We start from the raw sequence: 19,001 nt of genomic DNA on the forward strand, positions 1-19,001 counted from the left end.
ACACGAATTTGTTTGTATTCTGTATTGAGCTGTGATTTAAAATGGATTTCTGACTCCGGGTTGCAGTCAGAAAATTTTTCAAGAAAACTGCTTTTTGGGAGAATACAGCATCTTTCGAAGACGGCAGCATCTCCTTGGGATAACGAAGATCTAGGAGGGTAAAAGCCGAAAGGAATAATCACGTTTCCCTTTTCTCGGATCCAGAGTGCCCCTGCGGGCTTAAGAGGAGCAGGTAGGTGCTTTCTGGTTCCTGTCTCTGGTCTCCCTCCTTCTTCACGCGAAGTCTGGGAAAACGAATCTGAATTCAAGACCACCCTTGTCCTGGTCTTGGCCTGAGGAAATCTTCGCCGAACGGAAGCTCCATCCCACCCGGACTGCCTTAAGAAGGCCCAAATCAAAGGCCCTTTTAAGTGAGAGCCTCCCTGGAAGCGAGGGCAGCCTGAAATTGACCGGAAGTGACTAGCGATGTTTCTCTGTCTGTCTCCGCGAGGGGACGCTGGTGTCGGGGCGCTACCCGGCTCCCGAGGCCGCGGCCGGACCTTCTGGAGCGGGCCGGGCAGGGGGGCGCGCCCCCGCTCGGCCCCGGGAAGGGCCGTGCGCAACCTCCGCCGCCGACCCCCAGCCGGCTGGGCTGTGCTGTGCGCGCCCCGGCTCTGCGCGGGGAATGGTTTGCGCGCGGCGGGGAATCGGAGAAGGATCCTGGGCTGGGCCGGCCGCTGCGCTCGCCACTCCTCGCCGGAGGAAAACGCCGCAGAGGCCGCTCCTTCAGTGTAATTGCGGACGGGGAGATGGAGTGAAGGCAGACGCCAGTGTGCCAGCCACCGCCTAGCCGTGTGCCTGAGCGAACTCATGACGCGCGTCATCCAAAAGTTGACATGAATAAACGTGAGGTTTACAGCCGTGCAGACGGGCCCTAGGACCTAGCGTCCTCACAGAGGCAGCGACGAATGAGGGCTGGTGTTCGGGGTCGTCCTAACAAGTTCTCTTAAAAGCCACAAAAAGTGGAAGCCTCTATCTTTATTAGTTTATCATTTTTTATTTCTCTATGTGTCACAACGGCTCCAGACGAGATCCAATTGCAGTCGTGGCCACCATGTAATCATTTGAGCAATAAGTTGGGTTTATTCCCTCTATTCCACGCGCACTGTCCTTGTGAAAACCTGCGCCCTTGCAAGCAAATAAAAAACCTCCTTTTTAAAATCCAAACGGTTGTCCTTGAGACTTTTGGAGAGGAAACAAGCGCGGTGGTCAATACGGTTCCCCTCTAATTGATGGTGGCTCAGGGCCCCGCTCCGGCTCCTCCTATTCCGCCCGAGTTTTGCTCGGCGCGCTCTTCCTCGGCTCTCTGAGCAAAGAGCGGCTCCAGAAAAATACATAAAATTAATAAAAAAAAAAAATTTCCGGCACGGACACTCTTTTGGTTGGAAAAGCGCCGCTTGGAAGGGAACGGCCCTGGCCACCTGGTCGTGGGAGAGCGGATCTCCGACAGGTGGAGAAGAGAGTGACAAAACCCACCAGAAGGGAAGGACTTAGAAAAAAAGAATCATTTTCTCAGGGTGGAAAAGGTGATCTTAATCATTAATAAACACAACAGAAAAGTTGGAACGTGGAGCAGAGTGGCGCAGCGGAAGCGTGCTGGGCCCATAACCCAGAGGTCGATGGATCGAAACCATCCTCTGCTAGGAAGTTCTTATGCTCCCTTCCCTCTTGCTAAGTTTTATTCATCAGGCTACGAGCCCAAAAACGTAAACCAGTTTCTAGATCTTTCCTATCCTCCTCTAAGTTGGATTCCTGTTCCTGCTTTCTCTGAAATTATGTTGTCTCTCAGTCTACAAATCTCACAGGCTTGCACCTACCTAGCTCGCAGAATTGTAAAATCCCTCCCATCCGGGGTGCTCAATAAAAGAGCAGCTGGAGATACTCCTTCCGTTGAGGTGGTCTTACATACTGCACCAGATTGCTTGGAAAAGGAGGTGACAAACTCCGTCTTTATTTCTGTTAACATCTTCCAGTAAAGGGATTTTCAAATGTATTATCTACTTGTGTTGTTTGGATTGCATTGCGTACTACTAGTAAATGCAAATATAATTCAAACCAAAAGAATTAATTAACACAGATTTGTGGTCCCATCAAACGGCAAAATCTCAGTTTCAATATTTATATTTATATTGGGTGCAGACTAGGATAGTAGCATGATCAAAGAAGGACTTTAAGTAAACATACATTATGTTGGCATAAAATCTGTGGAAACTCATTCAAGGAGCAAGAGAATCAATATAAAATTTCCAACTGTCATAGAAGGGCATGCTTTTCTATTTTTTCAGGAGATGTTGGCAGGTATTCAATCACTGTGGTTTTTAGACTCCATTTGGTACAATAAAGTAGTGTGATGCTCACTTCAAAAAATATTGGAAAGTTTACGATATGCCAGTCATTACAGTCTTTGTGCTTTACTCTTTAAAAAAGATATTCTTTATTTATTTGACACAGAGAGAGAGAGGGAACACAAGCAGGGGACGTAGGAGAGGAAGAAGCAGATTTCCTGCTGAGCAGGGAGCCTGATGCAGGCTCCATCCCAGGACCTTGGGATCATGACCTGAGCTGAAGGCAGACACTTAACGACTGAGCCACCTAGGTGCCCCTAAAATAATTCTTATCAGTATTTTTAGATGCAGTAGCAATCTCCATTGTGAGCAAGGGGAAATGACCCTATCTGAAATGGCACAGATAGATTGGAAACTCTATTATCATATTTAATCAACACCAACGCACAGACAGGTGGGTAGCAAGATGACAGAAAACTGGTGATGCTCTCCAGCATCAGGTCTCTCTCATATACTGAGCTCATATGAATGGAAAGACCCAAGTTAGTCCCATAGAAGAAAACCACACAGCTCCCTAGCAAGAGGACAGCATGGGTGGCTTTTGTCTTGGGAAGAGATTGTGGAGAGAGGCTAGGACTGTGGATACGCATGGCTGTCTCGTGATGCCTGAACAGGACAATCACCATGTAGAAACTGGTCCAAATCATGAAGAACAAAAAGAAGATATCTGCATAAACATGACACTTTGAAATAACATCGCATAATGGTGTGTGAACGGCCTTGTTTTACAGAACAGCAGAGAATATGCAAGTCCAAGGTCAGTGGAATTGCTGGTAGCAGGAGTACCTAGAATCACCCACGTGTTGATTAGCACACTGCTTATCCAGGAATAAATCAACACGGGCAGAACGTGTGTGAAGATTCTGGGCTTGAGCCATGCACACCTGAAATGAGCGGGACTGATAATAATGGCCTGCGATGTCCGTGGTAAGGGAGAAGTGCAAATCTAAGCACCCGTGTCACGCTATGAATTGATAGCACTTTACAACCAAACCTCCAAAATGTGTCTAATTCCAAAGGATGTCATCATATATGGGACGCCCCTGAAGATAGCTGTGATAACATTGGCCAAAGTTAAGTGAATGAGAATCACATCTAAGGCCTTTTTCTGATGAGGCTGAATGAATAAGATATACACATACATAACGAATGGCACAAGCTGCCCATGAACCCAATGCCAGTTTGAAAGAGAACTAAAATTCCCCAAATTGTGTCAGTTGAAAACAAAACATTCGTGGTTTTTTCTGGAACTTTAAATTGAATCAGCGTAGCTTAAAGAGTCCCATAAGTATATTTCAAATACGGAAGTTAGCCCCCGGGTCCTTAGAATGTAAGTTCAAATGCTCAACTGTCCAGGAATTCACAGTGTACCTGTGACACTTCCAGAGGCTGGACATCACGTACTGCTGAAATGTCTGGAGAAGACATTACGTCTATGAGCAGTTGAGCTTCGCGTGGACATTTTCACCATGGTTCTAGGTCATTTTCCAGGAAAATTTTGCATATGATAAAAAGCAATTTTTCTTCCAATTCTAATGTTGTTTATTTAATTGTAACTTGTAGTTTTAAATATTTCGTCCTTTTTATGGACGGCGACCTTGTGATTTACAATAGTAGTACACGTATGGAATCCCGCTTTTCGGAAGGATAATCGCCACACGCTGTTCTTTGACGAATCATAAAACATATTCAGACCACACAGTTAAAAACTACTGAATGATTTCTGCTGTTAAAATGTGAATTTTCCTTGTTATGAGAAACTTCCTTTGCTTAGGGTACATATTTAGTATCTTTACAGATATAGTGAGGGTTCAACTGAAGTTGATAAAGTAATCAGATGTATTACAGTATTAAACAAATTTGCTCAAAATAAGACAAGATCAGAGAGGGAAACAAACCCTAAGAGACTCTTAACTCTAGGAAAGAAACTGAGGGTTGGCGGGGTAACCGGGTAATGGGCACTAAGGAGGGCACATGATGGAATGAGCACTGGGTGTTACAGAAGACTGATGAATCACTGACCACTACCTCTGAAGCCAATAATACACTATATGTTAATTAATCAAATTTAAGTAAAATTAAATTAAATTTTAAAAATTTGCTTTCCAGTCAGCCAACAGGGACCACAAAGCCTCTATCATTTAATTAACAAACAGCCCTTCTCAAGACATTGAATTACCACCTAGCAATTCTGTAACTCTCCTTTTTTTCACAATAATGTATATGTAGAAATCTTAACTCAAAAAATTATGTCCTTTTTTTCATTCTCTCCTTTAAAATCTATTCCTGCCTCTTCCATAAAATTCCTTTAATCTCACAGTAAGAGTTTTCCCAAATATCTGTTGACCAGTAACTTGGCTGAGACATTGTCGGATACTTCGTTTGCTCTTCCCAATAAGCGTGGGAAGTGCATGGCTCCCATTGGTTCTGCCCTCACTCCATACTCTTTCCTAGAATCCCATTTACTCCAATGATTTCACCTTCAACCTAAATATCCTCTAGGGCCAGGGGTACCTGGCAGCCTCAGTTGGTGGAGCGCGTAACTCCTGGTCTTGGGGTTGTGGGTTCAAGCACCACCTTGGGTGTAGAGATGACTCGAAAACAAAATATTAAGAAAAAGTATTCTCAACATCCAAAGTGAAAGAAGATACACGTGGAGAGCCTTAGAGTCAGGACCATCCTGTCATACTTAGGGACCTTCAATGATTCATGATTCTCTGAGCGATGGCTTCTACTCAAGACCTTCCTCCTGAATTCTGGGACCACTGACCACATACACACGCTCACACACATTTCCCAAACTCTACTCAATTTTGTCTCTGCTCTCTCAAGCAGCAGCACTGAGTTGAGAGCTGCAAGTAGTATCATTTTAATATTTCCTCCAACTCCCACTTCCCTAGTCGCAGAAATGTCATATGGGTTCTAGTCCTTACATGTAAGCACTATACTCCTCCTTCCCCGGCTCATTCTTCCCATTTATGTTTTTTTAAAGATTTTATTGATTTATTTGACAGAGAGAGAGACAGCCAGCGAGAGAGGGGACACAAGCAGGGGGAGTGGGAGAGGAAGAAGCAGGCTCCCAGTGGAGGAGCCTGATGTGGGGCTCGATCCCAGGACCTCGGGATCACACCCTGAGCCGAAGGCAGACGCTTAATGACTGAGCCACCCAGGCGCCCCCCATTTATTTTTTAATTCACGCCTTGAAAATCTCTTTTGTGTGTACTGTGGTGCATTCATAATTAGTTCACTTTTCTCGCTAACTTTGCCATTCAACTCATCTACTATGTGGAAAATAATTATGTTTGTATCACACTCTTGCTTAAAACTAATCCAGAATAAGGCCAAAAAGGGGTGGGGGGAGAGAAACAAATAACAATGAGGACGAATAGAAAAACCGCAAGATGATAGACTTAAATCCACCTAAATTATAAATTACATAAATCAAATGTAAGTAGGCTAAACATAACAATGAAGAGCTAAATGTTGTCAGGATTAAAAAAAAAAAAAAAGCAAGAGTCAATTATAACCTGTCTGCAAGAAATGTTCTTTACTGATAAACACACAGGAGTGACAGCATGGAAATGGCAGAGTTGGGCCCCAAGAACCACCCCCTCCATTGGAACAAGCATGCTTAGCAACAGTGAACAGAACCAACGTTTTTGGAAGTCTGAGCTCTAACAGAAAACGTACAGGAACCAGGGGGGTGCTTAATAAGAAAAAGAGTGTTTGGTTTTGCAAGAAAGAATTACGGCCCTTCTGCCTACCCACCTACCATCCAGCCTTCCCCAGCTCCGTGGCGGCCATGGAGACCGCGGTCTGTATTCCTGGGGAGGCTTGATGGAATGAAGGAAGGGGGAGGCAATACAGACAAGCGTGCTTAGAATAAACGTTGTGGTTTTGTGCTCTGACCTGTTTGGTGGTTCTCTGAGAGAGTGGCACAGGGACGTCCCCTCGAGACAGAGCACTATTCTGGATGCATTTGTAGAAAGCATCATTACACGCTAGCTAAAGCCGCTTGAAGAAAGTGATGGCCGGTGGGACACGCAGAGATAGATCCTAAAATCTGAGGAGGAGGAGACTGAAGAGGAGCGTTCCCAGGGAAAGAGCTTTGAAGGGCCGCCCCACACATCAGGAGGGATGGTTAATTTTTTGTGTTGACTTGCCTAGGCTGTCTGTATCCAGGTGTTCGGTCAAACACCAGTCTGGATATTACTTGAAGGTGCTTTTTAGATGAGACTAATATTTAAATCAGTAATTTTGAGCAAATCAGAAAACCCTATGTAATGTGGTGGGTGTCATCCAATCAGTAAAGAAATTCTGTCCCCAGACTACTTAGGACTGGAATTGTAACATGAGCTCTTCCCTGGGTCTCCAGCCCAGCAGCCCACCGTGCAGAATTGGGACTTGCCAGTCCCCACAATGGGGTCAACCAATTCCTTCAAATCTCTCTGTCTCTCTCTCTTGCCACATCCCATTTGTTCTGTTTCTCTGGTGGACCCTGACTTACCCTATAAAGACAAGGTTAGGATGAAGAAAGTAACATAACAAAATAATACGAAAATAGGGGTGTGTCAAACAGCAAAAGGTTTGCATTAAGGTGGTATGAAACATCAAAGAGAGGTATTGAAAACAAAGAAAAATTAAGCCGAGAGGCAAGGAGTAAAGATATAGAATTAAAAAAGAATACCTGACTATCTAGACCAATATATATATGTATAGATAGTAAAAATTTACAGAATAATTAAAAGGTTATTAAAATAAAACTGGAACTCTTGTTCAACACCCAAGGATTAAAAAGTAATAGAAAACATTTAATAAGAGGATGAGCATACATAAAGAGGGAAAAGAAGAAATTGAGGAGGATGAGTGGAAAGAGGAGTAAGAATGAAGAAAGAGAAAATAAAAATGAAATGTGTAAATCCATGATGGAAAAGTGTAAAATAAGAAATAGACACTACACTAATGGAACAAATGATGCTCAAAGAAGATACAGCATGAGGAAAAGGAGAATGCTAGAATTTGGAGAATCTTGTGTAAAAAAAGTTTTAAAGGATATCAGAGGGAAGAATAAAAGTTTCACACATCCACTTGTGAAATCAGGGAAAAGCAGAAGCACTTACAGAATGTTAGAGACCTAGTTACAGGAAAAAGGAGGACAGCTCTGTGCGTAAGTGGTTATAAAAAGCACAAAGAAAATACGCAGAATATCTGGAAAGTATGCAAAACACCTCAAATGAGAAATAAACGGGTACAGAATAAAGTTGAATGGAATAGAAGGCAGAGGGAAACCAGAGAAGTTAAAACCGAAGACAGGAGGTGACCCAGCGAAGGAGACTGAGAACCAGAGATTTTAAGAAAGTCCCTTAGTGTGTAAAGTACGGAGAAGAAAGAGCTGAAGAATACAAACATTAGAGGGATGTAATGAATGGAATTAAGCAAAGCTTGAGCAAAATGGTTAATGCCAAAATGATTTAAAATGTGAGAAGACAGGGTGCCTGGCTGGCTCAGCTGGTGGGGGCTGTGACTCTTGATCTCAGGGTTGGGAGTTCAAGCCCCACGTTGGGTGTAGAGAATACTTAAAATAAATTAAAAAAAAACATAGAATAGTATTTTTTAAAATAAAAAATAAAATACAACGTGAGAGGAATTTTAAAAAGAAATAATGTGAAAGTGGAAAATGAAACTTGAGTAGATTTAAACACACCAAGTGCATTATAAGGGTGAGATTACTGAATTATTTAATAAATACGTGTTAAGTACTTATTCTGTATAAAGCAATGTCCCTATGCTTTACAGATACTTAATTTGTTTAATTCTCACAAAATCCATGAGATATGTACAATAATTCTTCCTAATTTACAGACAAGGACCAGAGGAGATTGAGTAACTGGCTCAGATCCTCCCTACTGATACGTGGCAGGAACTGAATTGACCCCAAGCAGTCAGCCTCTCACATCCATCCGTCCTGCTAACTGCTGCTTGGGGAAGGAAGTATCAGAAAAGAAAAGGAGAAATAAAGGAAGGGGGAAAAATAAAGAGAAAACAAAAAAGACAAAGAGTCAGTGTTTGGTAACCAAAATTAGTAAAAGGTAACCCTGAAATGGCAGGAGAAAAATATGAGGGTAAAGTACATTAGTTTGGGAAAAGAACGAAGCAAGGAGGTGTGCTGGCTAATAGATTCGCAGGGCCCAGCCCAAGATGAAAACACAGGGCCTCCCACGAAAAAGTATTAGGAATTTCAAGATGATGACAGCAAAAGCAATAAGCCAAACACAGGGCTGGACCCATGACGCTGGCCCTAAATACCAATTAGAAAAGCTCTCTGGAGCTTTAAACCTCCCTCAAATTCTCAGAGCAGAAGGCTTTGAAGAATACTCACCAAAGGAGGTTTCTGCTGCCCGTAAACACAGACACCCGCTCCCTCCTCTGTGCAGGGCAGCCCAGACCGCACACCCCACTTACTGAGAAGGCTGGTCTTTGCTTCCACTTGTCATCCTCAGGGACGTGTCTCTGCAGAGTGGGCAGCCCTGATGTGTCCAGAGGGGCCACATTTGCTCTCCAGATGCATGTCCTCCTGGCAAATTCAACATAATCATTAATTAAAATCGCAAAGTTCACAGCTGGGCTCACATGCTTTTCTTCAACACAAATGATGCCCGTTCTACCGTTCTACCGTATTGCCAGGGCTGCAAGACTCTGACCGGAGAGGTGAGTCAGCCGTGAACTGCACTCAGTTGATAGAAAGTCCAACTTCGCTCTTATGTGGGCCTCCTGCAGCTTCCCAGGGAACTTTTCTCCCTTGAACAAGGCTGTGATTGCAAAACATTTAGAGTGGGTTTTTATTTCTGAATTTGTCTTAATAAGCAATCTGAAATGTTTTATTTTTTTTCCATGAACTAACCCCCAAATTATAATAGAATCCCTAGTACCTATATTAGTTGATGCACAAGATGACTTAAGATTTAAAAATTTTTACTGTATTTTAATTGCTTTCAACAACATAAGACTTTATATGATACGGTATATTTCATTGTGAAAATGTGAATGCATAAAACTACACACATATTCAATAATGCAGCATATAGAAATGAAGCAAATACACGGATTTGCACAAAATGGCTTTTACAAAATCAAACACTGCCAATAGCTTTAAAGCCTCAGATACCTCCGTCCTCAATTTCACCTTTTCTTTCTACCCAGAGTCATTGCTATTTTAGGTTTATCATTCTTCCCCCTCCCTCACCCTTGCCTTGGCCGCCTTCACCCTCCCTCTCCCCTAGGTCTGCCTTATGGTCTCCGCCTCCAGAAGGGGCCTCGACTGGCCACCTGTCATCTTCCTGGCAGCACCCCTCCCTGGGCTCTCTCTACATGACCCACCCAGCACCACCTCAAGGTCAATCTTGTGTCTCTGGAAAATTTTCCAGCCACTGCGTAGATTACACCCAGTGCCTTGCCACCCAATAGTAGTGGACACAGTCACAGCAACCCTTGATTGGTTCTTCAAAACACACTTTCTGGCAGCTTCCTCAGAAACAATCCGAATTCACCCCAAGGCCCTGGGCCTAGATCCTGGGGAAGGCAGAGTTACACAGAAGGGCAAATGGGTAAATTAAGCTACGCTAAACTGCTGTCAATTTTGTGGACTAATACTGTTAAAAATTGTCACAATTTCTTGCATACCTGATAATGTGCTGAATGTGTGCATTACTTGCTGAAATAACAAAATAATTACATACTTGTCATTACATATTATGGCACTATTTTACAAATCGCAAAGCAATCTTAAGAGGAGTGAGGTATGGAGTCCAAGCTCCAAGATACTGAAAATTTATTTTAATTTTTAAAATTAGCTGACTTTGTGTTTTAAGAACAGTTTTAGATTTACAGAAAAACTGAACAGAAAGTTTCCATATACTCTCTCCTCCCTCCACTTCCACTCCTAGTTTCCCCTCTTAGCAACATCTTGCATTGATGTGGGACATTCATTACAACTGATGAATCAATGTCGATACATTATTATTAACTAAAGTCCACAGTTTACATTAGGGTTCACTCTTTTGTTGTGCATTCTATGGGTTTTGCCAAATTCCTAATGTCATGTATCCCCCACTCTAGTTCCATATAGAATAAAATCCCCTGCGCTCCACCTATTTTCCCACCCAAAACTCTGATCTTTTTACTCTCTTTAGTTTGGTGTTCTCCCGAATGTCATATGGTTGGAATCACACAGTAGGTAGCCTTTTCAGACTGGTTTTGCTCAGGCAGCAATACAGATTTGAGGTTCTTCTGTGTTTTTTCATGACTTGATAGCTCATTTCTGTTTAGTGCTGAAAAATATTCCATTGTATGAATGCACCATGGTTTATCATATTCCTCTATTGAAGTGTTTATTGCTTGCTTCCAATTCCTGGCAATTATGAATAAAGCTTCTATAAACATTCATGTGCAGGTTTTTGTGTGGACAAAACTCTTCAGCTCATTTAGGTAAACACCTAGAAGTGTGATTGCCAGATGGCATGGTAAGACTATGTAGAATTTTGTAAGAAATTGCCAACTGTCTTCCAGAGTGGCTGTACCACTTTGCACTCCCACCAGCAACGAATGAGGGTTCCTGTTGCCGCACACCCTCACTAACTTTTGGTGTCCCCAGTGTCCTGGATTTTAGCCATTCTAATATGTGTGTCGTGGTATCTCACTGCTGCTTGAATTTGCAATTCCCTCCGAATGTATGATGTCGAGCATCTCTTCACAGGCATATTTGCCATCTGTATATCTTCCAAGGTGACTTACCTATTCAGATTCTTTGCCCATTTCTAAACTGGGTTTTTAAAAAGTCATTGTGAGTTTTGACAACTTTATGTGTATTTTGGTTACCAGTGTTTTATCGGATAGGTTTTACAAATATTTTCTCTCAGTCTGTGGCTTGTCTTTTCATTCTCTTAACAGTATCTTTGGCAGAGTGGAAGTTCTTAATTTTAATGAAATCCAATCGATCAATTTTTTCTTTCAACCCCAAGATTTTTGATGCTCTCTGTCTCCCTACCTGGCGGGGACCTCTGACTCAGGGCCATCGTGCATAAAGGACACTCAAAGTAATCTTCTGCTTAGTTCTCCCTGCACCCCAGCCAGGCGGTTGTCAAGAATCAAAGTCCACATGCCTGCTTAGGCCTCACCGACTGGATTCCTGAACTCTTCCATTGGACTCCTGGTTCCACACACTGAGTTCAAATACATCTTCTTTGCAACTAACTCTTTTCCCCCTTTTTAATCTTTCTCCTTAAGAATGTAAATAGTTTGATTTTTTATGAGATATAATCTTGCAGAAAATATGAAACAGTGCAGGAAAACCAAAAAGAAATCCTTGCAAACCCACTCCAGTACCACACCAGAGATAACCATTATGTTAATAGTTCGGTCAGTATCGTCCCTTCTTCTCTGACCACATCTCTACCTAAAAATCTATAGCTACATTTTCACACAAACAAAGCCTAGTATTTAAAATTATATGAGGTTAAGAAGAAACCTTATGTATCACGGACAAAGACAAACATTAATATATAAAGATCTGCTTTATCTTTGTTATTCTATCTTATGGCTATACTATGATTTCTCTAACTAGGTCCCATTTTCGGACATTCTGGTTATTCCCATGTTTACTTTCTCTTAAAGAATCCTCCCATGGACCCACTCCTGTCCTATGCCCAGGCTCTGCCCCCTGTTGTCTGCCCTCCCGGGGCCCATCACCTGCTCAGCCTGCCCCCTACACACTAATCCAGAGCCCAGTCTCAGGGTCTTCTCTGTCCTGGCCCTACCCTGGGCTCAGCTCCTCCAAAGCTGACTTCTGCTGCTGGCTCCTACCCACCCTTCCCTCTGCCTCCTGGGAAGTGAGCAGAGAACCTCCCGGGTTAACTTCAGTGGCTGCTGGGTTGAACGCTGGGGTCCGGGAGGCCTGGTGCTGACCCTGTGGTCACTCTATCCGTGAAAAGGCGCCTCTGGCCTCTGGTTCAGGATAATTTGGAGTCTAGAGAGGCTGAAGTGCATAAAGAAAGCCTCGGGGAAGCCGTGACGAAAGTCACCATTTGGAACGACCCAGGCCCCTGGGCGCCCAGAGGAGGGGCGCGAGCAGCCGCGGGCCTTGACTCTTGGGTACCACAAGCCTTCTATCCTTTCCTTTGTCCGGAAATCGCTGCCTCTCGGGTCTTCTATTCAGAACCTTGCACTTTTAACTGAACGGAACAGGGAGAGCTCTTCTTTCCCGAGGGCACTGAAGTCGCGCGCAGGGGAGACTCCAGGGGGAGATTCATCCACAGAAAGTCACGAAGGACTCGAGAAGGGAAACGACTGCGCGCCCGGCAGGAGAGCGCTCCCTCCACCCTCTCGCTGGCGTCTCCGTCCCGACCCTCCTACCGGGGACTGAAGGCAGCGCCCCAGCCTCGCGGCGCCACGGCGGGTCGCGCCCGGAACCACTCCGGCGCTGGGTCCCTCTCCAAAGCCCTCCTGTCGTCCCGTCGACAACTGAAGGGCGACCGGGACTCGGCGGCGGGGAGAAGACCGGGACGGGTCCAGGAGACGGCGGCGTCGGGAGCTCGTCCTCCCGGCCGTTGACTGGCCCCGGCCGCGAAAAGGTAAGGGCATTAGGAAAGGAGAAGCATGGGAAACGCCCGCCAAATCCCCACATTCAGCGTCCAGGGTCGCTGGCTGCTCGGAACCCCCCGTCAGCTCCCCAGTCCTGAGCACCCAAACCGCCGCCCCGACCCACCCCGCGGGGCTGGGACCGCACGCCTGACCCCGACTCCCGGGCCGCGCGCCTGGACCCCCGAGTGGCCGCAGCCAGAGCCTGGAGGCCGGGCGCCCATCCGACTGCGGCTCCCCCGCGCGCCCCCCCCCGGCCCCGCCCCCGCGCTCCGCAGCCGCTGCCGCAGCCGCAGCCGAGGGCGCACGGGCCCGAGCGCCTGGCCGAAGCCTCGGAACCGCCCTGCCAGCTACTGGGGCTGCTCTCCTCTGTTTCCACCGGGCGCCGACCTGTGGGTGCCGAGCGCCCCGAGGCCCTCGCCCTTTGCTCGCGCCAGGATCCCAACCGTCAGCGGAACACGGCGCGCTCCGACTCCGGCTGAGTCAGTCAGAAAGCTCGGGAACCGACCCGCCTCGTCGCTCCGCATGGGCAGTTACCTGGGCAAGCCGGGGTCCCCGCCGTCGTCCCCCGCGCAGGCGCGCACAGACGTGGCGGAGAGGCCGCCGAACCGCCGGCCCGCTCAGCCCCTTCATCAAGTCCGGCGGCTTCCGCACGCCCACCGCGCCCACCCTGCCCTGCGGCACAGACCTGCCAGGAGGCCGCCCAGCTGGGCTCCGGCGGGTGCCAAGGCCGCGGCGGCCGGGGAGGCTTGGCGGCGCTTTCCCATGCCCAGGTCCCAGAATTCCATCGTGGGGCCTCTTCCCTCGGACTGGTGGGACAGTTACCTCAAGCGGACTGTTTGGTCTCTTCGGCACCCCAGGGCAGCAGGGAGCCCGGTGACCATCAGGATAGCCCCTCCCGAGCGGAGAGCGCTCCCCTGCCCCTCTCCCGCGGAGGTGGTCGACTCTGCAGGGTCCTCACCCTCTGAGAAGCCCCCAGACCCGTGTGCAAAGGAGACGGTGCTGAGGGCCCTCCGAGAGTGCAAGAAAGGGAGAGTGAAGTTTGAAGAAGCGCTGGTTTCCGAGGGCTGGCCCAGTGAGAGGAGTCCAGACACCAGACCGTCCGCATTTAAGCCCCTGGTGGAAAAGGGAGTTCTCACTTCTTTTGTGCCCAGGCCTGGGCCCCTGAAGAGAAGCCTCGAGCCGGGGGGCTCCGATCACAGTTTGAGTAAGAGGCCCAGTTGCTCCTCCCTGAGCTCCGTGGCCGGCGCACACCCAGCTGGCCCGCTCGGTGCCAGAAGAAACGCTATCACAAGTTCTTACAGCTCTTCTAGGGCTTTCTCTGAGCCTTGGAAGAGAAGTGCTCCCAGGGAATCCCCGCAGACACCAGAATGGCCAGTGAAAAAGAAAGGAAAGGGTCATCAGTGTCACTCTCCGATCCCACTGGAATCAGACGAGTCCCCAGCAGCATCCGGCGGCTCCGGACAGCAAAGTCAGATTCCATGGCAGCTCTCTAGTCCTGGGGACCTGCTGTCACTGACCCCAACTCCCCAGCTTGGCGACGCAGTCCCTGAAGAGGACCTGGCCTCAGGGAAGAAAGGTGGACTCCAGGGGAGCGGTAAAGCCAGAGACGAGAGGACTGAGGTCACCACGGACTCTGTCTCTGAGACGTGCTCTGCTCTTCAGCCTTGCCTGTGTCTTACCCCGCCTTCTGCAGGCACGGCTCCGACCCAGGGCTTCACAAAACTGCCGGAGTCTCCCCCGGCCCTCCCACCATCCCCCGGAGAGGCAGTCAGTACAGCGCATTCCCCTGTGAAGGAGGGCAGCCTCCGGTCCTCGCAGGGCTGCTCACAGGCAGAGCCCCTTCCAGGCGCCTCTTCAGCAGCTTTCATCCTTCCGACTCCTGCCTCTCCCACGTCACCACTCACCGACACCACGGGGCCCCCGTCAACCTCTCAGGCTGACAGGACTACCATGCCCCCAGGACTGCCCGCCCTCAGCTCTGCCGAGCTCAGCGTGCAGAGTACTCTGTCTGGAATGAGCAGCCCAGCTCCCCATCTTTCTGCGTCTCCACCTCCTGCCATAGCTTCTGCGAATCCCACGTCAAACCCCATTTTGGGGCCCCCACCCAAGAGCGAGATTGGAGGCTCCTTATATTCCAGAACTTCCGTCACCACTACAACACCTGCAACTCTGAGCATCTTCACTCCCTCCTTCAAGCCTATCTTTGGCGGCGTAGGACCACTGAAAACCATGCCCATGATAGCTCCTTTCAAGCAGACCTCTCCTCTGGCTACTCCTGCTTCTACCCATCTCCTCCATGGCCTGGTCAAGGCTACCTCTGTCGTCGTGTCCACCACCGCAGCCAGCACATCTAAAGACTCTTCTTTCATGCCGCCTTTGGATTTTGGTGTAGTGAATGTGTCCAGTACCACGGAAAACACTTACACCATCCCTTCGACCTGCCACACTTTCCTCCTTGGGGCTGCCTGTGCCTTCAGGGCCAGCTTCGCCCCGGCCACAGGCTTCGTTTTCCCACCACACCAGCGTGCTACCATTCCCACCGTACACACAGTCACCATCTTTAGCCAGGTTCTTTCCAGCGCTGTCCAGATCTCCCCAAGCAAAACCACTGCCAATTTCAGGGGTGTGGGCAGTCCTCTGTCAACCTCAGCCCTGGTAACCACACACCAGGCCTCATTATCATCCAGCATCTCCAGTCCAACCTCAGCATTCGCAGTTCCCTTGGGGTCAGGCTCAAGGCCACCCTTCCCACTATCCCCAGGAGCCACTCTCCAGCTGGCATTTGGGGCTACAGGTGGGCAGAAGCAAGGGGCCGTCCAACCAACACTTGGCCCAAGCTTCAGTAGCCCTTTCATTTTTGGAAACTCGGCCGTGGCATCCCCAACCCCAACGTCCACTCCAGCTCAGCCAGCCTTCAGCAGTACCACGCAGTCACCCTTTGGGGGTTTGACACCCTCAGCCTCCACGTGTCACCTCCCTGCTGGCACCTTGCCGAATTTTGGCAGCACTCCCGCAGGGTTTCTCTTTGGTCAAGCTAGTACAACTGGTTTGAGGGTTGTGGCCCAGACCCACCAGAATGGGGCTTGTGGCTCAGTGTTTGGCAGCACAGCCCCACGACCTTTTGCCTTTGGGGGATTAATGACCCCTATGGACTGTGGGGACTCTGGGATCGGTGGGACTGCCCCAGACATGAGCTCCAACCCTGGAGCGTTCAGCGTTGGAACAGTGCCAAGCGGGACCACTGGCACCATGACACCCTTTGGAAAAGGCTGTAGCCAGAACACCCCAGGCCTCACCAACCAGAGCACACCTTCTGTCTTGGGGATGGCCGGCATTTCTGCAAGAAAAACTATGTTTGGGGCCCCCTGCATGTCCCCCTTTGCTCAGAGCACCCTTGTCCCTGGGCCAGTAACGACAAGCAGCAGCCTTGGCTTTGGGATGCCCTCTCCACCTCCCCAGAGTTGTGCTGGGAGAGGACCTTTCACATCATCAGCCTCTTCATTTTCCATTGGTGCAAAATCAAAAACCCCAAAGAATCGGGAGCAAGGGCATTCCCGAAGGCATCATGCCCACAAGAAATAGCCTCTGTCCCACCTCCCCTGATCTGGACCTCAGTACTGTGACGAGCCTCTGATGCCTTCCAACCCTCTAAAACAAACATCCCCCAGATCTAAGGCTAGAGCTTTGCATATTCACCCTGTGGGTCCCGATCTATAATCTAGAAGGTGGAGGACTGAGGTATCTAGTGGTAACAGCAGAATGAAACTGGGTGGGACCAAACCTTTGGAATTGAAGAAATTTCCCTTCTCGCCAGCTCCTCTCTGTGTCAGAGGTGAGTGCAGTCGGGACACTGCCTCTCGATTTTTCCTTGGAAAACGTGTTCTAAACACAATGTTCGTTCCTGGAACAGACGTGCCAGGAAGGCAGCAAGTACAGCCCACACTCTCTCCCATCTTTAGGGGGAAGAACAGATTCTCTCGAAATCTTAGCCTGCTTTTATTTGGCCCGAAGCAGTGGTTCCCCTTCTCTTTCTGCCAGGGATGCCGATCCTCGCTCCTCACTGCTTAGTTCTCCGGTGAGTGCTTGGAGGACCTTCGGTATGATTTGACCTTGACTCAAACTTGATGAAATCTGATGTAATTGTCCTTGATTGACCAACCCTCAAGGGCACCCATGTGTGCTGTGCTTGCTGCCACTTCCACTGAATTGTTTTAATCTTTTCTGGGGAGAGGTGGTGCTCTCGGCCCTTCCTTTTCCCTGCCAGTCTAGCCCCTCACAGACGGTAAGTCGAGCCTCAGTCTGTCAGACCCCAGGGGTCAGTCCTCACTCCAGAAAAGGGAGCTCTCGGCCAGTGTCCCTGCAGGCCTTCTGCTTGCCGCACTCCAGTGCGTCTGTGCAGAGACTTGCTCTCGTCACTCTGCCGACACTCCTGTGCATTTTGGGTTTGGAGGAGGAGTGCTGCTGTGTGGACCGAGCCAGAGCACCTGGGAGGAGGTTCCTGGGGCCGGGCGATGGGCAGGGCAAGTGGCACCACTTGGCGGCAGCAAGTGTTCTCCCTGAACTCACAACAATGTTTCGACTTTAAGGGATGACTTCTCAGGAAGTCATGGGCCTGGAGAGGGAAGGACAGGGCTCTGCTCTCCACGTTATGAGTTATGATGTCATGATACCCACGGTATGAGCCACAAATGTCCAATGAGGGAACCAAAGTTTATACTTCTTTCTTTTAATCTGTGCCTCCACATTCACATCTCTCCCGGGGAGGACAGGCAGGGCCGGAAGCCTCTCGGACCGAGCACAGGGGAGGAAGGGAGAAACAGCACATGCATCAGCGGACCCCTGCTCTGTAACCAGCACGAGTCCTGTGAGTGAGCTGTGACGTACTCCTCAGTGCCTCCTAGCGGCAAGAGGGAGTCCCTGAATACATCCGTCTCCTGTTTCATGGATACCTTGGAAGAGGCCCAACTGGAAAAATAAGCAATCTTAAATTGGTTGATAAAATAAAAATAAATTGTTGAAATACGTATATGATATAGGAATTACTGTTAAACTCTATCAATAGAGAGGCAGAAAGGCATTAAGAAACGTGCCCAAACCCACCCTGTTAGTAAAAGCTAGATTTGGGATTTAAAGCTTCGTGGCTCCGAAGTGTGTGGTCACCTCGCCCTCACCACAGCAGGTCACCAGAGCTAGAGCTCCGCTGCAGGGACGTCTGACTCTAAATATTCACGCCGTTTCAACTTTTTAAGGCATCCCTTGAGCCAAGATTGCCATCTTACAGAGGACGGCAAGAGGAAAAGATAAGACTCTGTCTACTGCTCTTTACAGGATAATTGAACATGTATCTCATGATGAACTTATGCCCTGTATTGTGTTTTGTACCAGACATTCAGAGGCAAAGGGCAGCTCCTGTTTGGGAAAATGAATTGAGTGGGGAGATTTGTAAGTAAGCCAGTGAGTCCAACACAAATAACAAATGCCAGGGGAGTGAAAGCAGAGCAGGTCTTCTTAATTAAGACTCAGAACTTGAATTCTGTCTTAGTGTGTTCGGAGCACCAAGTGGAAAGGGGATTTCAAGCCAAAGGCAGAGCATGTGCAGGGACAGGTGAAGACAGAGCAGGTCTCTTGGGTTAACTTCCGAGGAGATACTGGGGTGCTTACAGGCGAGGCTGGGGAGAAGCATGGGCAGACCGTGGGGCAGACCGCGGGCAGACCGTGGGCAGATCGGGGGGCAGATCGGGGGCAGACCATGGGCGTGCTCACAAACCATGTCCAGTATGGACAGTGTTCTCAACACAGTGGAGAGCTGTGGGAAGATTTTAAGCAGGGAAGAGACAAGTTTGGGTTTGAGGGCTCTGGTGGTCCCATGAGGGAGGAATCACATGGGGATAGACTGCAGGCTTGGACACCTGGGAGAGTGTGAAGATACCTGCACTCTGCTCTTTGCTGCTACAGGAGGAGAACATGAGTTCTTTCTGTCTG

At 48.4% G+C, this 19,001-nt stretch overlaps 1 protein-coding gene and 1 non-coding gene across 2 annotated transcripts; both read left to right on the forward strand.

Moving 5' to 3' along the window:
- The first annotated feature begins 1,610 nt into the window (after positions 1 to 1,610).
- TRNAM-CAU lies at positions 1,611 to 1,682 on the forward strand. Its single transcript has one exon. It is a non-coding gene; the product is annotated as a tRNA-Met (tRNA).
- An 11,822-nt stretch (positions 1,683 to 13,504) lies between these two features.
- Positions 13,505 to 17,800, forward strand: POM121L2 (POM121 transmembrane nucleoporin like 2). The gene is made up of 2 exons (XM_002927090.3): positions 13,505 to 17,094; positions 17,789 to 17,800. The coding sequence occupies exon 1, from the start codon at positions 13,542 to 13,544 to the stop codon at positions 16,599 to 16,601; it is 3,060 nt and encodes a 1,019-aa protein (XP_002927136.1). The 5' UTR covers positions 13,505 to 13,541; the 3' UTR covers positions 16,602 to 17,094; positions 17,789 to 17,800.
- Positions 17,801 to 19,001: the final 1,201 nt, after the last annotated feature.

Source organism: Ailuropoda melanoleuca, chromosome 5 (genome assembly GCF_002007445.2).
Source record: "Ailuropoda melanoleuca isolate Jingjing chromosome 5, ASM200744v2, whole genome shotgun sequence".
In the NCBI taxonomy this organism is placed as follows: domain Eukaryota; kingdom Metazoa; phylum Chordata; class Mammalia; order Carnivora; family Ursidae; genus Ailuropoda; species Ailuropoda melanoleuca.

Coding starts and splice junctions, on each gene's coding strand:
- POM121L2 (XM_002927090.3), top strand. CDS start 13,542: ATGGGCAGTTACCTGGGCAAGCCGGGGTCCCCGCCGTCGTCCCCCGCG.